The sequence below is a fragment of the Myotis brandtii genome, unplaced genomic scaffold, assembly GCF_000412655.1.
Source record: "Myotis brandtii unplaced genomic scaffold, ASM41265v1 scaffold123, whole genome shotgun sequence".
NCBI lineage: Eukaryota > Metazoa > Chordata > Mammalia > Chiroptera > Vespertilionidae > Myotis > Myotis brandtii.
In genome coordinates, this window is record NW_005354291.1 from 8,817,772 (window position 1) to 8,835,387 (window position 17,616).

General features: G+C 39.2%; 2 protein-coding genes across 7 annotated transcripts in view; one reads left to right on the top strand and one right to left on the bottom strand.

Annotated features, from left to right (window-relative positions):
- L3MBTL3 (l(3)mbt-like 3 (Drosophila)) overlaps positions 1-3,021 on the top strand; it is a 95,689-nt gene extending 92,668 nt beyond the window's left edge. For all 6 annotated transcript variants that reach the window (XM_014533799.1, XM_014533797.1, XM_005858984.2 and 3 more), the window contains one exon: positions 1,179-3,021. In XM_014533799.1, the coding sequence (XP_014389285.1) occupies positions 1,179-1,322 (144 nt within the window). In that variant the 3' untranslated portion in view covers positions 1,323-3,021. The remainder of the gene's footprint in view (positions 1-1,178) is intronic.
- A 2,387-nt stretch (positions 3,022-5,408) lies between these two features.
- The window catches only part of SAMD3 (sterile alpha motif domain containing 3), a 19,598-nt gene continuing 7,390 nt past the window's right edge, over positions 5,409-17,616 (bottom strand). Inside the window, exons 5-11 of the mRNA XM_014533931.1 lie at positions 13,082-13,267; positions 12,748-12,832; positions 11,633-11,800; positions 7,498-7,698; positions 6,490-6,661; positions 5,945-6,027; positions 5,409-5,751 (exon numbers count right to left, since the gene is read on the bottom strand). Of these exons, the coding sequence (XP_014389417.1) occupies positions 5,467-5,751; positions 5,945-6,027; positions 6,490-6,661; positions 7,498-7,698; positions 11,633-11,800; positions 12,748-12,832; positions 13,082-13,267 (1,180 nt within the window). The 3' untranslated portion in view covers positions 5,409-5,466. The remainder of the gene's footprint in view (positions 5,752-5,944; positions 6,028-6,489; positions 6,662-7,497; positions 7,699-11,632; positions 11,801-12,747; positions 12,833-13,081; positions 13,268-17,616) is intronic.

Below are 17,616 nucleotides of genomic sequence, written 5' to 3' on the forward strand. Positions count from 1 at the left end.
ATTCTGACCCTGACCGGTGTGGCTCAGTTGGTTGAGTGTTAATCCTGTTCACCAAAAGTTCGCTGGTTTGATTCCCAGTCAGGACACAGATCCAGGTTTCGGGTTCAGGAACCAATCAGTATTTCTCTCTCACATTGATGTTTCTCTCTTCCTCTCTCTCTCTCTCTCTACAATCAATAAAAACTTTTTTTTAAGAGCACATTCTGAGGTTATTGGGAGTTAGGACTTCAACACATGAATTTGGGAGGGACACAATTCAACTCATAACAGTACATCGCTGTCAATGTTTTCAGTGTGATCTAATAGAACAAATGCGTGATTTACTTTTTGTACAAAATAGGAAAACTGAAAAAGAAGTGAATTGATTTCTTTTAAGATGGTGGAACTCCACAAGAGCTAAAAGTCATATTAAAAGATGCCACTCCTTTACTCTGCCCACCAAACTAGACATCATCTTCATAGAATTATATCTTTGAACCTCAAAGTACGCTATTCTGCAGGAGCATAGCCTATTAGTCTTGGAGGAGACGCAGAGCGAGAAAGGGGTTTCTCATGGTTACCCAAGTAGAGAAAGAACCAGTATAGAGTCTACAACTCTTAACACCAATCTCATGTTCTTCCAATTACACTGTCAATTGCCCTTGTTAGTAACTGCTTTTCTTTTGTTTGTGAAGAATAATTATGGCTACTCCAGAAATGTTACCAGTTTTTTTCTTCATGGTGGAAGACTAATTTTAAAAAAATTATTAGTATGTAGCTGATATGTTTGTCTGAAGCCTTTGATTGTAGCCACAAATATCTGTGTACCTATTTTCATCTCTAATTTTAGACTAAAACCTGTGATGATAGGAACTGAATTTGAGGCACCCCACACTTTCCCACATTCTTCTTAAGTCCACACCTATGAGTAATCACTGGAAGGTATGGGCACCTTCCCTTTTCCTGGGAGCCAATTTTTCAGATGAATGAATTTTCACTCTGCCCCCAGGCCACATTTGCTGTGTTGTTGTAGATAAGAAAGATCCGTTTATCAGGAAATGTTGGTACACCTGAACTCCCCTTGCCTGTGCCGTTTTAGTATTGCTGTGTATAAGACAGCTGATAATTTAAACTTGATTATTCCCCATAACACGATATCCGATTAACTCACGGTCTTTTGTCTTTTACTCCCATTTCAGCAAATTGATGGAGAAGCATTTCTGCTTATGACGCAAACAGACATTGTCAAAATTATGAGCATTAAGCTGGGCCCTGCTCTCAAAATTTTCAATTCTATCCTGATGTTCAAAGCTGCAGAGAAGAACTCTCACAATGAACTTTGAAGATGGTGAATTTTGGATACCATCAGCTTTCTGCTTTAAAGCTCATGTTTTATTCAAAGCACAAGGACAGTTAACTCCTCAGTGAGAAGTCTCCAAAACTCAGAAGAGCAATGCGATCAGATTATTTATATTCCTCCAGAGACAATATATATGAATTCCTATGAAAGTGCTTGAGCTTTTAACCAGGTACTGTCTAACAACAGTCATCCTTTGGTTCTGTTCACTGAGCTAAATTTATCTTTGTAAATCTTTTTGAGGCTGGGGGGGTGGGGGGAAAGGGAGGGCTTCATTAATTATTTATGGACAATGGGGGGCAGAGTATGACTTTTTGGCATTTTATAAACATTGATGAATTCTCTTTCATGTACACTGTTTCTTTTTCAATACTTTCAGGAATCTTTTTATATAATCAAATTTCAACCTAAACCAAAATAGTGTCTAAACCTGGCTAAGTTTAGCCAGTGGGACGGTTGGTTATCTGTATTGTTAATTCTGTGCCATATTTTGAATTGCAACATTATGCTAAGTATAACTTTGCAAGTCATGATATTGCCTAACTGCTTGTCATCGTTTGTTGGGGCCGAATAGTTGTAAAAATCACTTTTCCTTAAATCTGTGTTTTTGCTTTTGCACGTATTATGAAATGTTAAACAAATTACGTTCACCAGCATCTTTACTATAATTACCAAAAATCATGTACATAAGTAATGGAATTGAAAAATAAAATATATCAGCATAAATAACTTAGGTGATGTAGTTGAATGGCATCCGTCTCACCATCGTGATGCCCTGTGTGCTGGGCTCTTGTAGAGTCCAATGTCATGGAATATGCAGTTACATGGGGGGAGGGGGGATTGTAAGGATCTGAAACTATTTATGAGATTATCTTGAGCTTCTCTCTAATTGTCCTTGAGGTGCTTTTCAGAGATCGATGAAGGGCTTGTTCTGTCCATAGAAACACTAATCCCTAAGCAGCTCTGTCCCAGATCTTGCCTTGTCCTCCAAACCTGAAGGTGTTCCTTGAGGGCTGGCTGTGGAGAGAGGTGACTGAGAAGGCAGGGTGTGAGGGAGCAACACCAGCAAAGATTCTAAATGCTCACAGAACAGGGAGGCGACTTCCCAAAGCAATCACTCGAGAACCTCCATTTCGGAGAGATTCCTTTCTCTGTGGAACAGTTCGCCTCACTATGTAAGCATACAGATGCACTTTAAATGAAAGCCCTTGATTACCTATACAATGATAGCTGGTAGTGTTTCTTTTGCAAGAATGCATTTCCAACAAAAAGGTAAATTATTTTATCAGCCTTTGGATGTAATTTCAGGATTGAACATTAATTCAAGGACTCTCTTAAAAGTAGGAAGTAGGTTTGCAGCATGCTGTCTGAATTCTGGGCAAGTTCCACCCCTCTTTAGTTGCTCTTGTTTTTTTCTGGTGTAGAACTTCCTTTCCTGTCTCCCCCACTTCCCCCCACCCCCACCCCTCCCCGTGGAGGTCTGTTAGCAGTCTTTTGCCTATGTCATCATTCCAGGTAAAAACAGGGTTATGATATCTAGTGTTCCTTTCTTTGCATGAATCTGCTTAAACAAGTTTTGCTCTGTTAGTTTTCATTTCCTTTTTTTATGTTTTGTTCAGAATTTGTACATTCAAATTGCACTTGTTATATCTGACATGAATGAAATAAAATCTTAATTGCAGATACCTCTGTACATATGTGTGATTTTTAAGAAAACTTGTCAATAGGAGGAGAGCATGAGAACAGGAACAACATCAACCTGGGACGGTATCACACGGGTACTCACTAGCTGTGTAAGGACTGCAGGATTCAGAATTGTTTGTCAAACTATGTCCCAGCCGATGTGAAGAGCAACAAAAAATTCAAAACTGAAATACATACATAGCCCATGAACACAGACAATAGTGTGAGGAAAGCCTGGGGTGGGGCAGGGGCTGAGTGGAAGGGGCAAAGGAGAGGGAAATATGGGACATCTGTAGTAATGCCAATAATAAAAAAAATTCTATTGTTATGTCAAGTAGGATTCACACCCATTGGGGATTTTTCTTTTCTGGCTTAAAGTCTATATAACAAAAAAAGACTTTTAAATCTTACTGGATTCTAAGCAGCATGTTATGTTAGAGGCAAGGCGTGGAGCATTCTTAGAGTGGAGCAGTGTCCCTCAAGAAGGGGGAAACCCATTCCTTCCTGGGGATACAGTCTCAGTCTTCACGGAGGAAGTCGGGGTCATGATGGCAGAGAAGAGCCTGGAAGGGGAGAAGCAGGCTAGGGTTAAGACACAAGGGAGGGATGGGGAATGTGCAATTGGATGGGACCTTTTCCACCTAAAGGCATTTTCAAACATTTCAGGGAACATTGTGCAAGCCCAGAGAGACCTGTCTGTAGACTGAAATACAGCCCCTGGCTGCCATTTTGCAACTTTTTGATTCTGGAGAGTCAGCCTCGAAACAAAGCAGGGTTCGGTTAGTCCAGCAACATTGGAAATTTACCAAGGGGCCAGGCCGTGCTAGGCACTGGAGATAGGAGCACCACTGAAAGAGATAATAAAGCTTAAGTGAATCTGCCCTTAGGGTCAGCTCACATCTTTGGAGCCAAACTTTGCCGCTGTTCCCCATAGACCCACCGCCATCCCTTCGCCCAGCCTAAAGGAATAAAGAGGCTTTCCTTCAACTTCAGCCATAGACATTGCAGGCCTCCAAAGGGAAGGAAGCTTTAAGAACTTGAGAAATAAAACTGATTGTGAAATTTAAAAAGTGTGTGTGTGTGGTGGGGGGGAGGGGGGCGCTAATGGGGAAAATAAAGGAAAGTTCGTAAGGAACAAAGGCATATTCTAGTGAAAGGGAAGAAATGGAAACTGGAATAGGAGGTGGTTTATGGGAAAGTGACAGGTGCCAAGTTGCTATGTACTCTTCCTGTTGATTCCTGTGCAAGTCGTTGGTACGTGGTCATTGTAGAGTGGGCAGCTTCTCTTTCATCGTCTTATCTCACTGGCTTAGCATTTTAATGAACATCAGGAGAAACGTCTCCAAGCAATGGTCAGACCAAGGAGGCAGCCCACAGCCCCCAAATGTGCAACTCCTGGGCATTAGACTTTCAAAGGTGGGCACATCGAGTTAAGAACAAGGTCATACCCTAAACCAAAGACTTAGCAAATATGAAGTGTGCCTTTTAAAAACAAATGCACCCATGAAAGTGTAACTTGGACCATGGTATTTCTCAAATCAAATTTAAATAAATAAACAGGCCCTAGCTGGTTTGGCTCAATGGATAGAGCGTCGGCCTGCGGACTGAAGGGTCCCAGGTTCGATTTTGGCCAAGGGCACATGCCTGGGTTGCGGTCTTGATCCCCAGTAGGGGGCGTGCAGGAGGCAGCCAATCAATGATTCTCTCTTACCATTGATGTTTCTATCTCTCCCTCTCCTTTCCTCTCTAAAATCAATAAAATATATTTAAAAATAAATAAATAAACAGCTCTTTAAGTATTATTTTATTACAGAATTTCAGAAAATTTAAGTATTTAAGATTAAAGACAGAAAGCATTGAGCCCTGGCTGAGTGGCTCAGTTGGTTGGAGTATCATCCTGTATAGCAAAAGGTTGCAGGTTCGATCCCCAGTCAGAGGCAACCAATTGATGTTTCTCTCTCATATTGATATCTCTCTCTCTCCCTCCCTCTCTCTAAAAATCAATAAAAATGTGTCCTCTGGTAAGGATTTAAAAAATGCATTGAAATTCATTTACATCTTTGAGACAAAATGATTTCCTAATTATCTACCACAACTCTAACTTAAACAATTTTTTGTAAAGTCTCGGCCATCCCAGAGATCAATTCTAATACAGTGGGGCCTTGACTTACGAGTTTAATTCGTTCCGTGACAGAGCTCGTAACTCAAATTACTTGTATGTCAAATCAAAAAGTGAACGAGTGAGACACGTGATGCTGGGCTGATGTGGCATTCACTGTGATGTTCGCTGTGCCAACTAGGTGGGGTATCTGAAGCTGGCTCGTAACCCGAATTTTAGCTCGCAACTCAAAGCAAAAAATCGGCCGAGAGACGGCTCATATCTCGAAAAACTCGTTAGTCTGGACACTCGTAAGTCAAGGCCCCACTGTACAATATTTAGCATGCTATTAAGTGACCGGGTGTTGAAACCCTACTTCCTTTTCCTTTTCTTTCATAGAAGGAACGTAGGGACTGTGCATATCAAAAATCTGTGTCTCCAGGAAGTTGAGCGTTTGGGACAGTCGACTCGGACACTGGATCCCAAATACATGAAAGGCAGCTACTAGAGCAGCCAGGGCCGTAACACAGTCGTCCACTTTTGTGAGTCTTTCTTTTTCTAAATACAGAGAAAATTCACAGACATCAATGTTGAAAGGGTTTTTAACTTCTAAAACGGGAGTGGACACTTGCACCTGAAAAAAAAAAAAAAAGGACGTGTAAAATAGCTAAATAATACAAGGTGTCTGGATTTATTATAATAAATGAGCTTGTTGCAAATTGGCATATTTGTAAAAGTGATACAACATACTTCCAATAGACCACCATCCTGCTTTCAAATGTGAAGATGTGAAATGTCAAACCAGCGATCACTGATATAGTACATACCTTCTCATTCACGATGACAAAAAGGCTGGGATCATCCCCAAACACATCTGGGAGGAGTAAACATGTGGCTGTCATCTTCATATCTGTCAAAGCAAACATGCTTACAGTCCAAGTAAAATGAGCTTTTCCTAACTGTTGTAGCAAAGCCAGTATAAAGCACCTGGATTTTTTAAAAAATCGTTACGTCTACAGAGAACAAACAAGCCTCCTTAGATTGGTGTTTCACAACCATTTTTAACCAACATGCCCATCTAATAAACATTCAAGATCTCATGTTCTGTCCCCCAGATCTCTGTCCTTTTATCAAGCTCTACCTTGTGATCTAGATTATGAAATTAACAGATTACTGGTTCCCTAAATATACTTTATAGGATCAAGTGTCCTTTTTGTATTTATACCCCAACACCTCCTATTTGAGAAATTTTTTTTTCTCTCCCATATGTTGTTTCACTAAATTTTACTCATCATGAAAACAGAACTTTTCCAACCATCCTGAATTATACAGATGACTAAGACCAGATAGCCCCACTCCCAGGCTTACTAACATTTCAACATGTCCTCATCTGTGTGCTGTTTCATTTTTTCTTGCAGCGCAATGTTGATTGGATTGTCCACCACTGAAAAAGAAGTCAGTATATTGTCTGAATAGGATTCCAAAACGTGCCTTGTTTTCTTATAAATATCTGTTCTTGTAAGAAGTTGAAATTCTTTGAACATCTGAAAGAAGAAAATGATATCAGATCACTAGAAAAGCTAATGAAAGGGAAGTAAGTAACACTTGAGGATTATTTTAAACTTTGGATGTAGTTTAAAGTATATACCAGATATTTGAGTAGCTTTAGTAGAGAAGTAAAGATTTAGGACAGAGAAGGAGGAAAGAATGAAAGTCTGAAGTGAGCAGGAAAAGATAAGTAATGGACATGGCAAACTCCGACCCGTAGAATTAAAACTTTGGATGCAGACCCAATTAAATGGGCATATATGCATATTTTAGCTATTGAGGTTACCTAAGATTAAGATTCTAGGATCTTACGTTTCTTTAGGTAAAAACTACATTGTTAGGTTTTGGCAGTGTCCAACCAGAGGCAAAAAGAAGAAAACTTAGATTTTAAGAGGCAAACCTTGAAAAATACCAAAACTTAGTGTTGTAAGGGATCCTAGAGAAAGAGGAGAGCTTTAGAGACTATAAGATCAGCTAGAAATAAACTGTGACAAGATATTTGAGTACAAGATGAAAGCAAAACCAGTTTATCTTTACGGAATCCCCTGTTCTTAAAGCCACTGGCTAAGCACTTCCCCTCAGAGACTTCCACCATCACTGCCCCCCTCCCCACTTCCTGTTGACAGGGAACTAAATCTGAAGACAGCCAGTGCATGTCATTAGAAATAGGTCCCAGAAATTCTCACCAAATGGTCTTAGTTGTAGCCAAGGGGGCCTCACACACCCTATTGAGATTCACACTTGCTGCCTAGTCCTGTTTCCACTCCAAGAGGAAAGAGACAAATCAATTTGGACACTACAATCAGAGAGTATTATAAGCGAATAAAGGTACCTGATAAGGGCACTTCAGGAAAGGAAACATTCTAAGGATGTCCTTCAGAGGCGTTCTGCTGCCAATCAACTTCCTTCTTATTTGCAAAGTCTGGCTCATCCTCTTATCGATTTCCCTCCAGTTCTTGACTGTTTTCACATATTCTTGCTGGAACCAGCTAATATGTTCATCTACTTCAGAATCTAAACAAATAGCTTCTTCCTGAAAAATATTTTCAAAATATCAATATGTTGCATATTTAACATTTCAATTTTACCCTTCATGAAATTTGAATTATAGGCTGCATTGCAATCATTTTATATTTTATATAATATAAATCATATTATAATAATGCACTCAAAAGATGCGTATCATCATGTGTAATTACACTTGGCATCGAACATGGTTAGCAAATGGACAGTCTAACTGTGAACAGATCAGGTAGCTAATTACTGTGGAATTATCTGTTCTCTTGACAGAGGTATGAGTAACTTCATTTCCTACATACCCTTTTACATGGAAGTCTAGATTGTCCAGAAGGTTCACACTTAACAGGAATGCTTATTTCTACTCATTCAATTTCAGAAGATAAAATATTAAGAGATTAAAAGTTCTTAAATTAAAGTTTGTTATTGTTTGCATTTTTTTCTTTTTAAATGCCTTTTTATAGTTGCAGGACCATGTCATATAATCCAAATTCAAAATAATCACAGTAGGTACTCTGTGTTGCTAAATCATTACACTGTCAGTTATATTTACTGTACACTTGGGTACACTGGCTGGGGTGGGGTGGGATGGCTAAGAAAGATTCAACATATTCTCATTAAAAATCGAAGACAGCCCTAGCTGATTTGGCTCAATGGATAGAGCATCGACCTATAGACTGAAGGGTCCCAGGTTTGATTCTGGCTAAGGGCACATGCCTGGGTTGCCGGCTCGATCCCCAGTAGGGGGCGTGCAGGAGGCAGCTAATCAATGATTCTCTCTCATCATTGATGTTTCTATCTCTCTCTCCCCCCTCTCCCTTCTCTGAAATCAATAAAATATATTTTAAATAAATAAATAAATATCGAAGACGATCAGCTTTAGGAGAAAAGAAAAGAAAAAAATCCTTCTGGGAAAATTAGTTGAGAGGACACTCAGGTGAAACTACACTTGAATTAGTGTCTTGACAAACTGTCTACCTGACCAGAATGGGAACAGATGTTGCCTGTAAAAGATGAAAATGATGCTAAGGAGTCTAAAATGCTCATACATCAAGGCTTTTACAAGCCAATTAGGACAGCTTCAGGTAAGCCCACTCTCTGTGAGCATAGGATGACTAACAAAGCATAGAGCAAGTGTACAAATTCCTAGGAAAATATAACTTAAAAGATTAAAATGAAAATATAACTTAAAAGATTAAAAAGAAGAGACTTGACTGGGGATGGTGAGCAATGATCACTTTATAATCTCTTTTTGCCCCAGTTGACAGGAAGATCAAAACTAAATGCAGTTGCAACTTAATTCATCTTGGGCCTTAATGCATTCAATTCCCTGTGTCTTTTGTTGCAAAGCCCACTGCATGAGCCTTAGCAGGATTCATTTCAGAACTCAGGCATGTCTGGGGGGACTAGACAGAGAGATGGGAGGGACAGGCCATAGTTTATGAAGAACTAAAGTGGTTCTGAGAAGAAACACAATGGTAAGTATACAAATGGGTTCAATGATGATACGTCAACAAAAGAGAAACTGCTATTTAGCTTTGTGTCCCTGGGGTTGATCTCTGACCCCGTGGACTTACCCTTGAGTTCTAGTGCTAATTTTCAAATATTACTATTCATCCATTCCAATGAATTTTAGTGGGAAATGCATCATAGGAAAAGAAGGAAGATTGAATATGTAAAATGTTAATTTATAAGGGAAATCTGATTTTAGTATACTGTAAACCAAATTTTTTGAGAAAACCAATTTAGGCATAATTATGTTCCTTTATAGAGTGACTTTTAATTTTAAGAATATAAAGAAAAAAAATATATATGTATATATATTTCCTCACCTGAGGACATATTCATTGACTTTTAGAGAGAAAGAAAGAGAGAGAAACATCAATGTGAGAGACAAACATTGATGGGATCAAACCTGCAATCTAGGTATGTGCCCTGGTCGAGAATCAAACTTGTGTATACAGGGGTGGGCAAACTTTTTGACTCGAGGGCCACAATGGGTTCTTAAACTGGACCGGAGGGCCGGAACAAAAGCATGGATGGAGTGTTTGTGTGAACTAATATAAATTCAAAGTAAACATCATTAAAAAAAAGGGTAAAAAAAGGGCCAGATCCGGCCCTCGGGCCGGAGTTTGCCCATGGCTGGTATAGGATGATGCTCCAACCAACTGAGCCACATAAAAGATATTTTTAAATAAATGTAATTCTATCTTATTAAGATTTTAGTTTATATTGGAATATTGCAGTCAACATTTTTAAAAAGTTACACCACTAAATTTAGTTACCTTTCATCTGCCTTTGTCTTTTCATCAAACAGCAGACATAGAATTATATTTTCTTAACTAATGATTTGAAAATCTCACTGAAAATTATAGTAAAATATTTTAAATATACATATACCTTCATCTAAAATTGTCCTTTATGTAGATACTGAAATGGATGGTTTACAAAATATTGCTTTAAAATATTACTATGTCCTCAAGCTTATAAATGTGTTAATAAAAATTGAGATGACCCAATGTAGAGAGCACCTGGGAAGGCACATGAGCATTTCTTTAATTATTGTCAGCTGAATCCAGTGGCGTTGGCAGAGCCACGTCCTGGAAACACACCTTGCCAGAGGCAGGAGTGTTGTCAGTCTGACCTTCAGCTCAGGCGCCCGGGGCAGGGGGGGGGGTTCATTATCTAAATCCAGCCAAGCACCAGGAACAAACATGATTATCCAGGCCCACCCAGAAGTGATGGTTACAAAGAAGCCACAAGAATGCACATAATCTCCTTTGTCTTGGGCTTTAGTAAGACTTCCTGGTATTTTGCTGTATAAAATAAACACGCTGTATCAGCTCTGGGTCCCTGTCTCTCCATCAGAGGACCGTGGTCCCACCCGGCCCCAGCTTTTTCCTTCCATCTCTGTGTCTGTCTCTTTCTTTCATTTTCTCAATCCCCAGCAGCCCTTACTCAGGAACCGGACCGCTCTCTAGCCGGGCTGGACTCAGAAAAGAGAGAAATATTTACAACCCAATATGTTGCTCTATTAATAGCAAGTAAATATACCAGCTGAAGAAGAAAATAGAATACTTACAATAAGTACATTTACTAACATAAATGTGTTTGTGGTGAAATGTTAGGATTTACCTATTCAGGTTGGATTGGGTTAGAAATAGAATTGAGGGAGCATGAGATTTAGCTTCCATAGTTGGTAGTTTGGACATCTTCCCTAAGGAGTTCAATCTACTTTATTAGCAGGGGACATTTTTGTTTCTGAGGATATCTGGGTGCTGTGAGATAGTTAAAGAATATTGGCTTTTAGATAACTAGGACCCACGTGGACATTACGTATAGCAAACCTGCTGCTGAGGGAGGGATCTCCAGGCCCTTGCTGGGTCCTCAGCCTGACAATCCTCACAGTCACCTGGGTGGTGTGGGATCCCTTCTGGACAAAGTTATAGAGTTTTGTATCCATGCATGTGGATTACCTTCCTCCTGACACCTTGAAACTACAGGTACCTAACCCTACAACACGAGTATTAAAATCTTTCTGTATCAATAAGAACAGCAAGAGCACAAGATGCATTTTAAGATGACAGGAAGATATTCAAGGATCCAGAATGTTAGTGATTTTCTAGTTTTTTTGAAGGTTGGAAAAGAATAAACATGAGATATTCAATAACAAACTCTGCTCAAACTGGGTTCGGAAGATCTTTTTTGGAACCATTGTCATCACATTATTTGCTATGCAAAACACAGATTTTATTGCTTTCTGACCACACCAAAAGGACATCTTATTTTGTTTTAATGATTTCAAATGTTACTGGACAGATTTTATTGCTTTCTGACCACACCAAAAGACATCTTATTTTGTTTTAATGATTTCAAATGTTACTGCTTATTATCCCCAAATCAATCAACCAATCAATGAGTTGTCAGAACATTTCAAGATTCAGTCTTACTTTTATTTGGGCAATTTTCATTTCATCAAATCTGATATCTGCAAGAGATTTCCTTCTCTGGCCTCTTCGATGTCCAAATTTACACTTATTTCTCATCACTTGTTCATCATCTTCTATGGGTCTTCTCACATATTTAAAGCGATCTTTCAGGGCTCGTTTCCATAAAAACTGTGTAAAATAACAAAACAGGAGATTTAAATAATACCACATAAACAATAAAACTTTTTATTTAGCTAACACCTTTGGGCTTCAAATCTTTTCACATCACAGTAATAGAAACATTAACTCTATCCTTCCATTTACCCACACAACAATCTTATGATATTGCTGTAAAAATTATAGTCCCTAAACTAAAAATATTTTTCCAATGACATATAGCTATTGAGTAAATATACTCGCTATTGATTTTAGATTCTTTAATTCCTAAAATTGTATAATTTTCACCTTATTCTTCTGTCTTCATAAAGTTCTCCACTTTTAAAAAAATATATTTTTTCAATTACAGTTTACATTCAATATTACTTTGTATTAGTTTCAGGGGCACAACATAGTAGTTAGACAATCATACACTAATAACAAATGTACCACTCTAATGGGGGATATTGAAAATGGGGGAGGATATGCATGTGTCGGGGCAATGGGTACACGGAGGGAAATAATTGCACCATCCTCTCAATTTTGCTGTGAACTAAAAAAATAAAGTCTTTTTTTAAAAAGATAAAGGAGCAGAGAGAGAGAGAGAGAGAGAGAGAGAGAGAAAGTATCAAAAAGAGGAAAGAGAGGGAGGGAGAGAGCACGAAACTGATTAAAGGAGGATGAGACATAAAATTACTAAACAATGCAAGGCAATTATTTTATTTTATTTTTTTATTGATTTCAGAGAGGAAGGGAGAGGGAGAGAGAGATAGAAGCATCAGTGATGAGAGCCAATCATTGATCAGCTGCCTCCTGCAGGCCCCCTACCGGGGATGGAGCCTGCAACTCGGGCTTGTGCTCTTGTCGGGACTCGAAGTAGGATTCTTCAGTCTGCAGGCCCATACTCAATCCACTGAGCCAAACCAGCTAGGGCAAGGCTATTATTTTTAAAGGGCAGAGATTATAAAACGGTCACTTACAAAGCCACAGCCGTCCTCGTCCAGGAAAGGGTGGGCCTGCAGCAGGGCGTTGACCACATCGTTATACTGCTGGGTGCTGGGATACCTGTTCAGTGCAACAGGACATGTTTCATTCCAAGCTGCCCAATCCCTTCCTTTACAATGAGTCTAAATTACACTCCCTTTTCTTCAAATCTTTTCATATAACAACGGAGACATTCAAATATTGGGCAATGTTGGATTTATGACTGATATGTCATCCAAAACCTGAAAAGGGTTGGTTCCTAATAAATGCTAGTTTACTCTGACAGTAGATCCTCCCCCAGAGCAACCAGCCTGCCCTGTAATTACTCACAGTGAGCCTTTCAGATACTTGGTCATGTCGGCCTGGAGAAACTCAATGATCCTTATCCTCATGCTGTGGTCGGGACACTTCTGCTCTGCTAACAGGCATCTGACGTCATAGGGAAACTCCGGTAAAACATAGGACTTTGTCCACTGCAAGGCTTTATTCCTTGCTAGAACATGTTTCACATTTCTTCTGTTAAATAGAAACACAAGGAGTGAAATCTCATTTCAAATATACCTAAATTATTCATTTTCTACATCCTGAGAACTTCTGATATAAAGCACTTTCCTGAGACCTGAATATATGGACGTCATCAATCCGTCTTCCATCCATTCAGCTACCCACAAGTGTTTGAAGGCTCATTAGGTATCTCCGTTTTCCTTCCCTTTGCACACTTGTAAGTTCGGGAGGGGGGGAGTCATAATAATATAGACTTTGAATAAATCCTGAAGTTGGGAAGAATATTATTCCATCTATCTTGAAGAAACAATATGTAGCACATAGCTCAAAACTGAATAAACAAAAAGAGTAAGTTGCAATTCAGCAGTAAGGCATAAATAAGTCTTAACAGCTAAGAAAATTCCTCTAATTAATTTATCCTGCTGCTGTTTATAGCGAAATATAAGATCAACTTAATTTAGTTGGTCTTGGCTATTTTAAAGGTAAACTTAATTTCTAAGTAAAAAAACAAGTATGAGAACCTGGCCAGTGTTGCTCAGTAGTCATCAATCCGTCTTCCATCCATTCAGCTCCCCACAAGTGTTTGAAGGCTCATTAGGTATCTCCATTTCCCTTCCCTTTGCACACTTGTAAGTTCGGGAGGGGGGGAGTCATAATAATATAGACTTTGAATAAATCCTGAAGTTGGGAAGAATATTATTCCATCTATCTTGAAGAAACAATATGTAGCACATAGCTCAAAACTGAATAAACAAAAAGAGTAAGTTGCAATTCAGCAGTAAGGCATAAATAAGTCTTAACAGCTAAGAAAATTCCTCTAATTAATTTATCCTGCTGCTGTTTATAGCGAAATATAAGATCAACTTAATTTAGTTGGTCTTGGCTATTTTAAAGGTAAACTTAATTTCTAAGTAAAAAAACAAGTATGAGAACCTGGCCAGTGTTGCTCAGTGGTTGAGCATCACCCTATGAACCAGGTGGTCATGGTTCAATTCCCGGTCAGGGCACATGCCCGGGTTGTAGGCTCAGTCTCCCATGGGGGGCGTGCAGGAAGCAGCCGATCAATGACTCTCTCTCATCATTGATGTTTCTATCTCTCCCTCCTCCTCCCTTCCTCTCTGAAATCAATGAAAATATATATATTTTAAAAGTATCAGATACTCTGATTTAATTCAGATGAAAGTTTCTACCAAACATTACAGAAAACTATACCTACAGAAGGCAGATCAGCAGTTGCTTGGGGCTGGGGGTTGGGAGAGAAGATAGGCTGCAAAAGGGAACGAGGGAATTTTTTAGGGTAATGGAAATGTTCCAAAATGGATTGTGACCAGGGATGCACAACCAGATAGATCTGCTAAAATTAACTGAGCTGTACACTTTAAATGGGTGAATTTTATGTTATATAAATTACACCTCAATAAGGCTATTTATAAAATTAAGTATCAGAACCACTTTAAAACTTTAAAGTTAGTGACTGATCATTAAGTGTGTAAAAGAAGACTATAGTAAAATTTCCAAGTAACAGGTACCCAGAGGCACTAAGTAGCTTTCAATCCACTTCACTCATAAGATTGATTGGCATGAAAAGAAAGGAATAAAGGCAAAGTAGAAGTCAAAAAACAGAAAGAGTTCCCAAATTAGCCTGAGTAGGTTAATTTTCTGGCACTGCTATGGAGTCCTTACTAGTCCTAGGAAAATTGACTAGGTGAGATGAGAGTTGAAAGGTCAGGTTCCTTCCAGTGGTTCTCAACCTTCCTAATGCCATGACCCTTTAATACAGTTCCTCATGTTGTGGTGACCCCCAACCATAAAATTATTTTCGTGGCTACTTCATAACTGTAATTTTGCTACTGTTATGAATCGTAATATAAATATCTGATATGCTATATGTGTTTTCCGATGGTCACAACCCACAGGTTGAGAAACGCTGCTTTAGAATGTTAGGTCATATTTCCTAAGAATGCATGAGATACAATGAAACATGGGGAATAGAGAAAAGAGGAGAAAGCACTTTCCTCTCTTTTTATGATATGCTCCCTCCTTTTTTTCCTCGTTGGCAGTCAGTATACCAGTGGTGAAAACATGTCCTCGCTACAATAAGCACACCAACAATTTAACACCAGATTCAATACAGCAACAGGTCATTTCCAGGGTCAATCTGTGCTTCAACCCAAACTACTTCCCAGTATGTCACTCTCTCATTTCATTCATCCAATCAGTACTTATTGCAGCTGACTATATCGCAATTACTCTCCCACAATCCCTATTTCCATTCTCATTAACACTGATACTGTTTGTTTAGGTCCCCAGGTGAATCTAATGCTATAGTCAGTGTTTCCCTGCTCGCTGGCAGAGTATAGAGCCTCCTCAGCCTCTAACAGCATCTCTCACCATTCCAGCCACTCTGTTTTCTCTGCTGAGATCTCTCACTTCCCAAAAGTACTTACTCCAAGCAGGATCCCCTGTGCTTTTTCAGGTGTTTGTACATTTGCATTTGCTGTTCCTTTGCTGTGAATGGCATTCTCTCCTGCCCCATTTTCCTTCAATGAATTTCTAATCACCTTTCAAAATCCTCCCTCAGTTTTTGTGAAGCTTCTCCCCAGAGACCTTCTCCACACTCACTTTCCCGAAAGCCCTATTTCTCCCTCTTCTGTGCTATTTCTGTGCCCGTGAGTTTCTATTTCTGCATATTTGCTTAATATTGCCATTACTAGCTTACTAGTACACACCTGTCTTATCTACAGACTCTGAGTTCCCCCAGGCAAGGACTAAATTGCATCCCCTGCCTGCCCCTGTCTAAATAATACCTAGCTCATGGTGTATATTCAGTAACTTTTAGACTGAACAAAATGGGAAAAATAGATTAGAAATCAAGCTCACTTTGGATCTCTCTAAAGACTTCATATGATAATTACTAGAAATGGACAAGAGTCAGAGAGTTATTTATCAGTAATGCCAGCCCAATTTCCAGGACTCTACAAGTCCTGCTTGCCTGGGTCCAAAGATATCCTCCACTGAACAAAATAACAATTCTGTCTTAGGAAGCCAATATTCCTCACTCAAACATCATCTAGTCAAAGTCGAAGGGAATATATTTAATTCAATTAAGATGAGACCACAGAAATACTTCTTATTTCTGTTCTTTCATGTGGTAAAAGTTTGTTGATCACCTACTCTGTGCCAGGCATTGCAAAGGTGAAGCAGACTGGTTCCTCACCACCACAGCCTCTTCCCCTCCCTCCCAGTGCTGGACCTCTGGGGGACATAAATGTGTAGGAAGTAAAAAGAGGAATCCCACATCTGACCGGAATGGGTACTGATGGAATTGTAACTGGGCTGGTGCATTCCATCGAATCTTCTCTTTATTTTGTGCTGGATAAGATGCTCACATGACTGCGGTGCCTCATCTGAGCTGTGTGTGGGATAGTGCCTACATACAATCCATCACGTGTTGACCCATTGACATTTGCCTTACTGAGTATAGGCATGTGGGTGAGGTCATTCTCCTACATTCTGTAGCAGTAACCAGACCCCTCCCCAATAAATCCTCATTAAAACAATTTTTAAATATGCATGAAACCATGACTAATTTTATAATTATGCCCAAAGGCAGAAGCAAAACACCTGCACACATTTAAAGTTCCAGTGAAGTGTTTTTTAAAGTAACATTTAGGAAATATCTACCTATTTATCTGATTTCATGGTTTATTTGGTACTAAAGGGGAAGTGAAAAGTTTTAAATAGTGTAGATGGAAAACAAAAATATCACTAAAAAAAAATCTTTTCCCTACGGATCATCAATACATGCTGAGTATGAGACATTGCAATTCTTCCATCAAGAAAGGGCACTTTAGCTCGGCTGGCATGGCTCAGTGATTGAGCGTTGACCTATGAACCAGATGGTCATGGTTCAATTCTAGGTCAGAGCACATGTCTGGCTTGCAGGCTCGGTCCCCAGTAGGGTGCATTCAGGAGGCAGCCAATCGATGATTCTTCTCATCATTGATGGTTTGATCTCTCTCTCTCCCTCTCTAAAATCAATAAAAATATAGGAAGGAAGGAAGGAAGGAAGGAAAGGAGAAAGGAAGGGCTCTTAAGCAATGCAGTAAAAAGCACAATATCACCTATCACTGAAAAAAATTGCATTGTGTCTCAGTACCCTAGGATTTCATCCATGGGGACACACACGCCTCTACTAGAGGTTATTCAAGAGCCAAAGTCAGGTGAACATTGTGCCTCTAGAACAGTGATGGCGAACCTATGACACGCGTGTCAGAGGCGACACGCGAACTCATTTTTTTGGTTGATTTTTCTTTGTTAAATGGCATTTAAATATATAAAATAAATATCAAAAATATAAA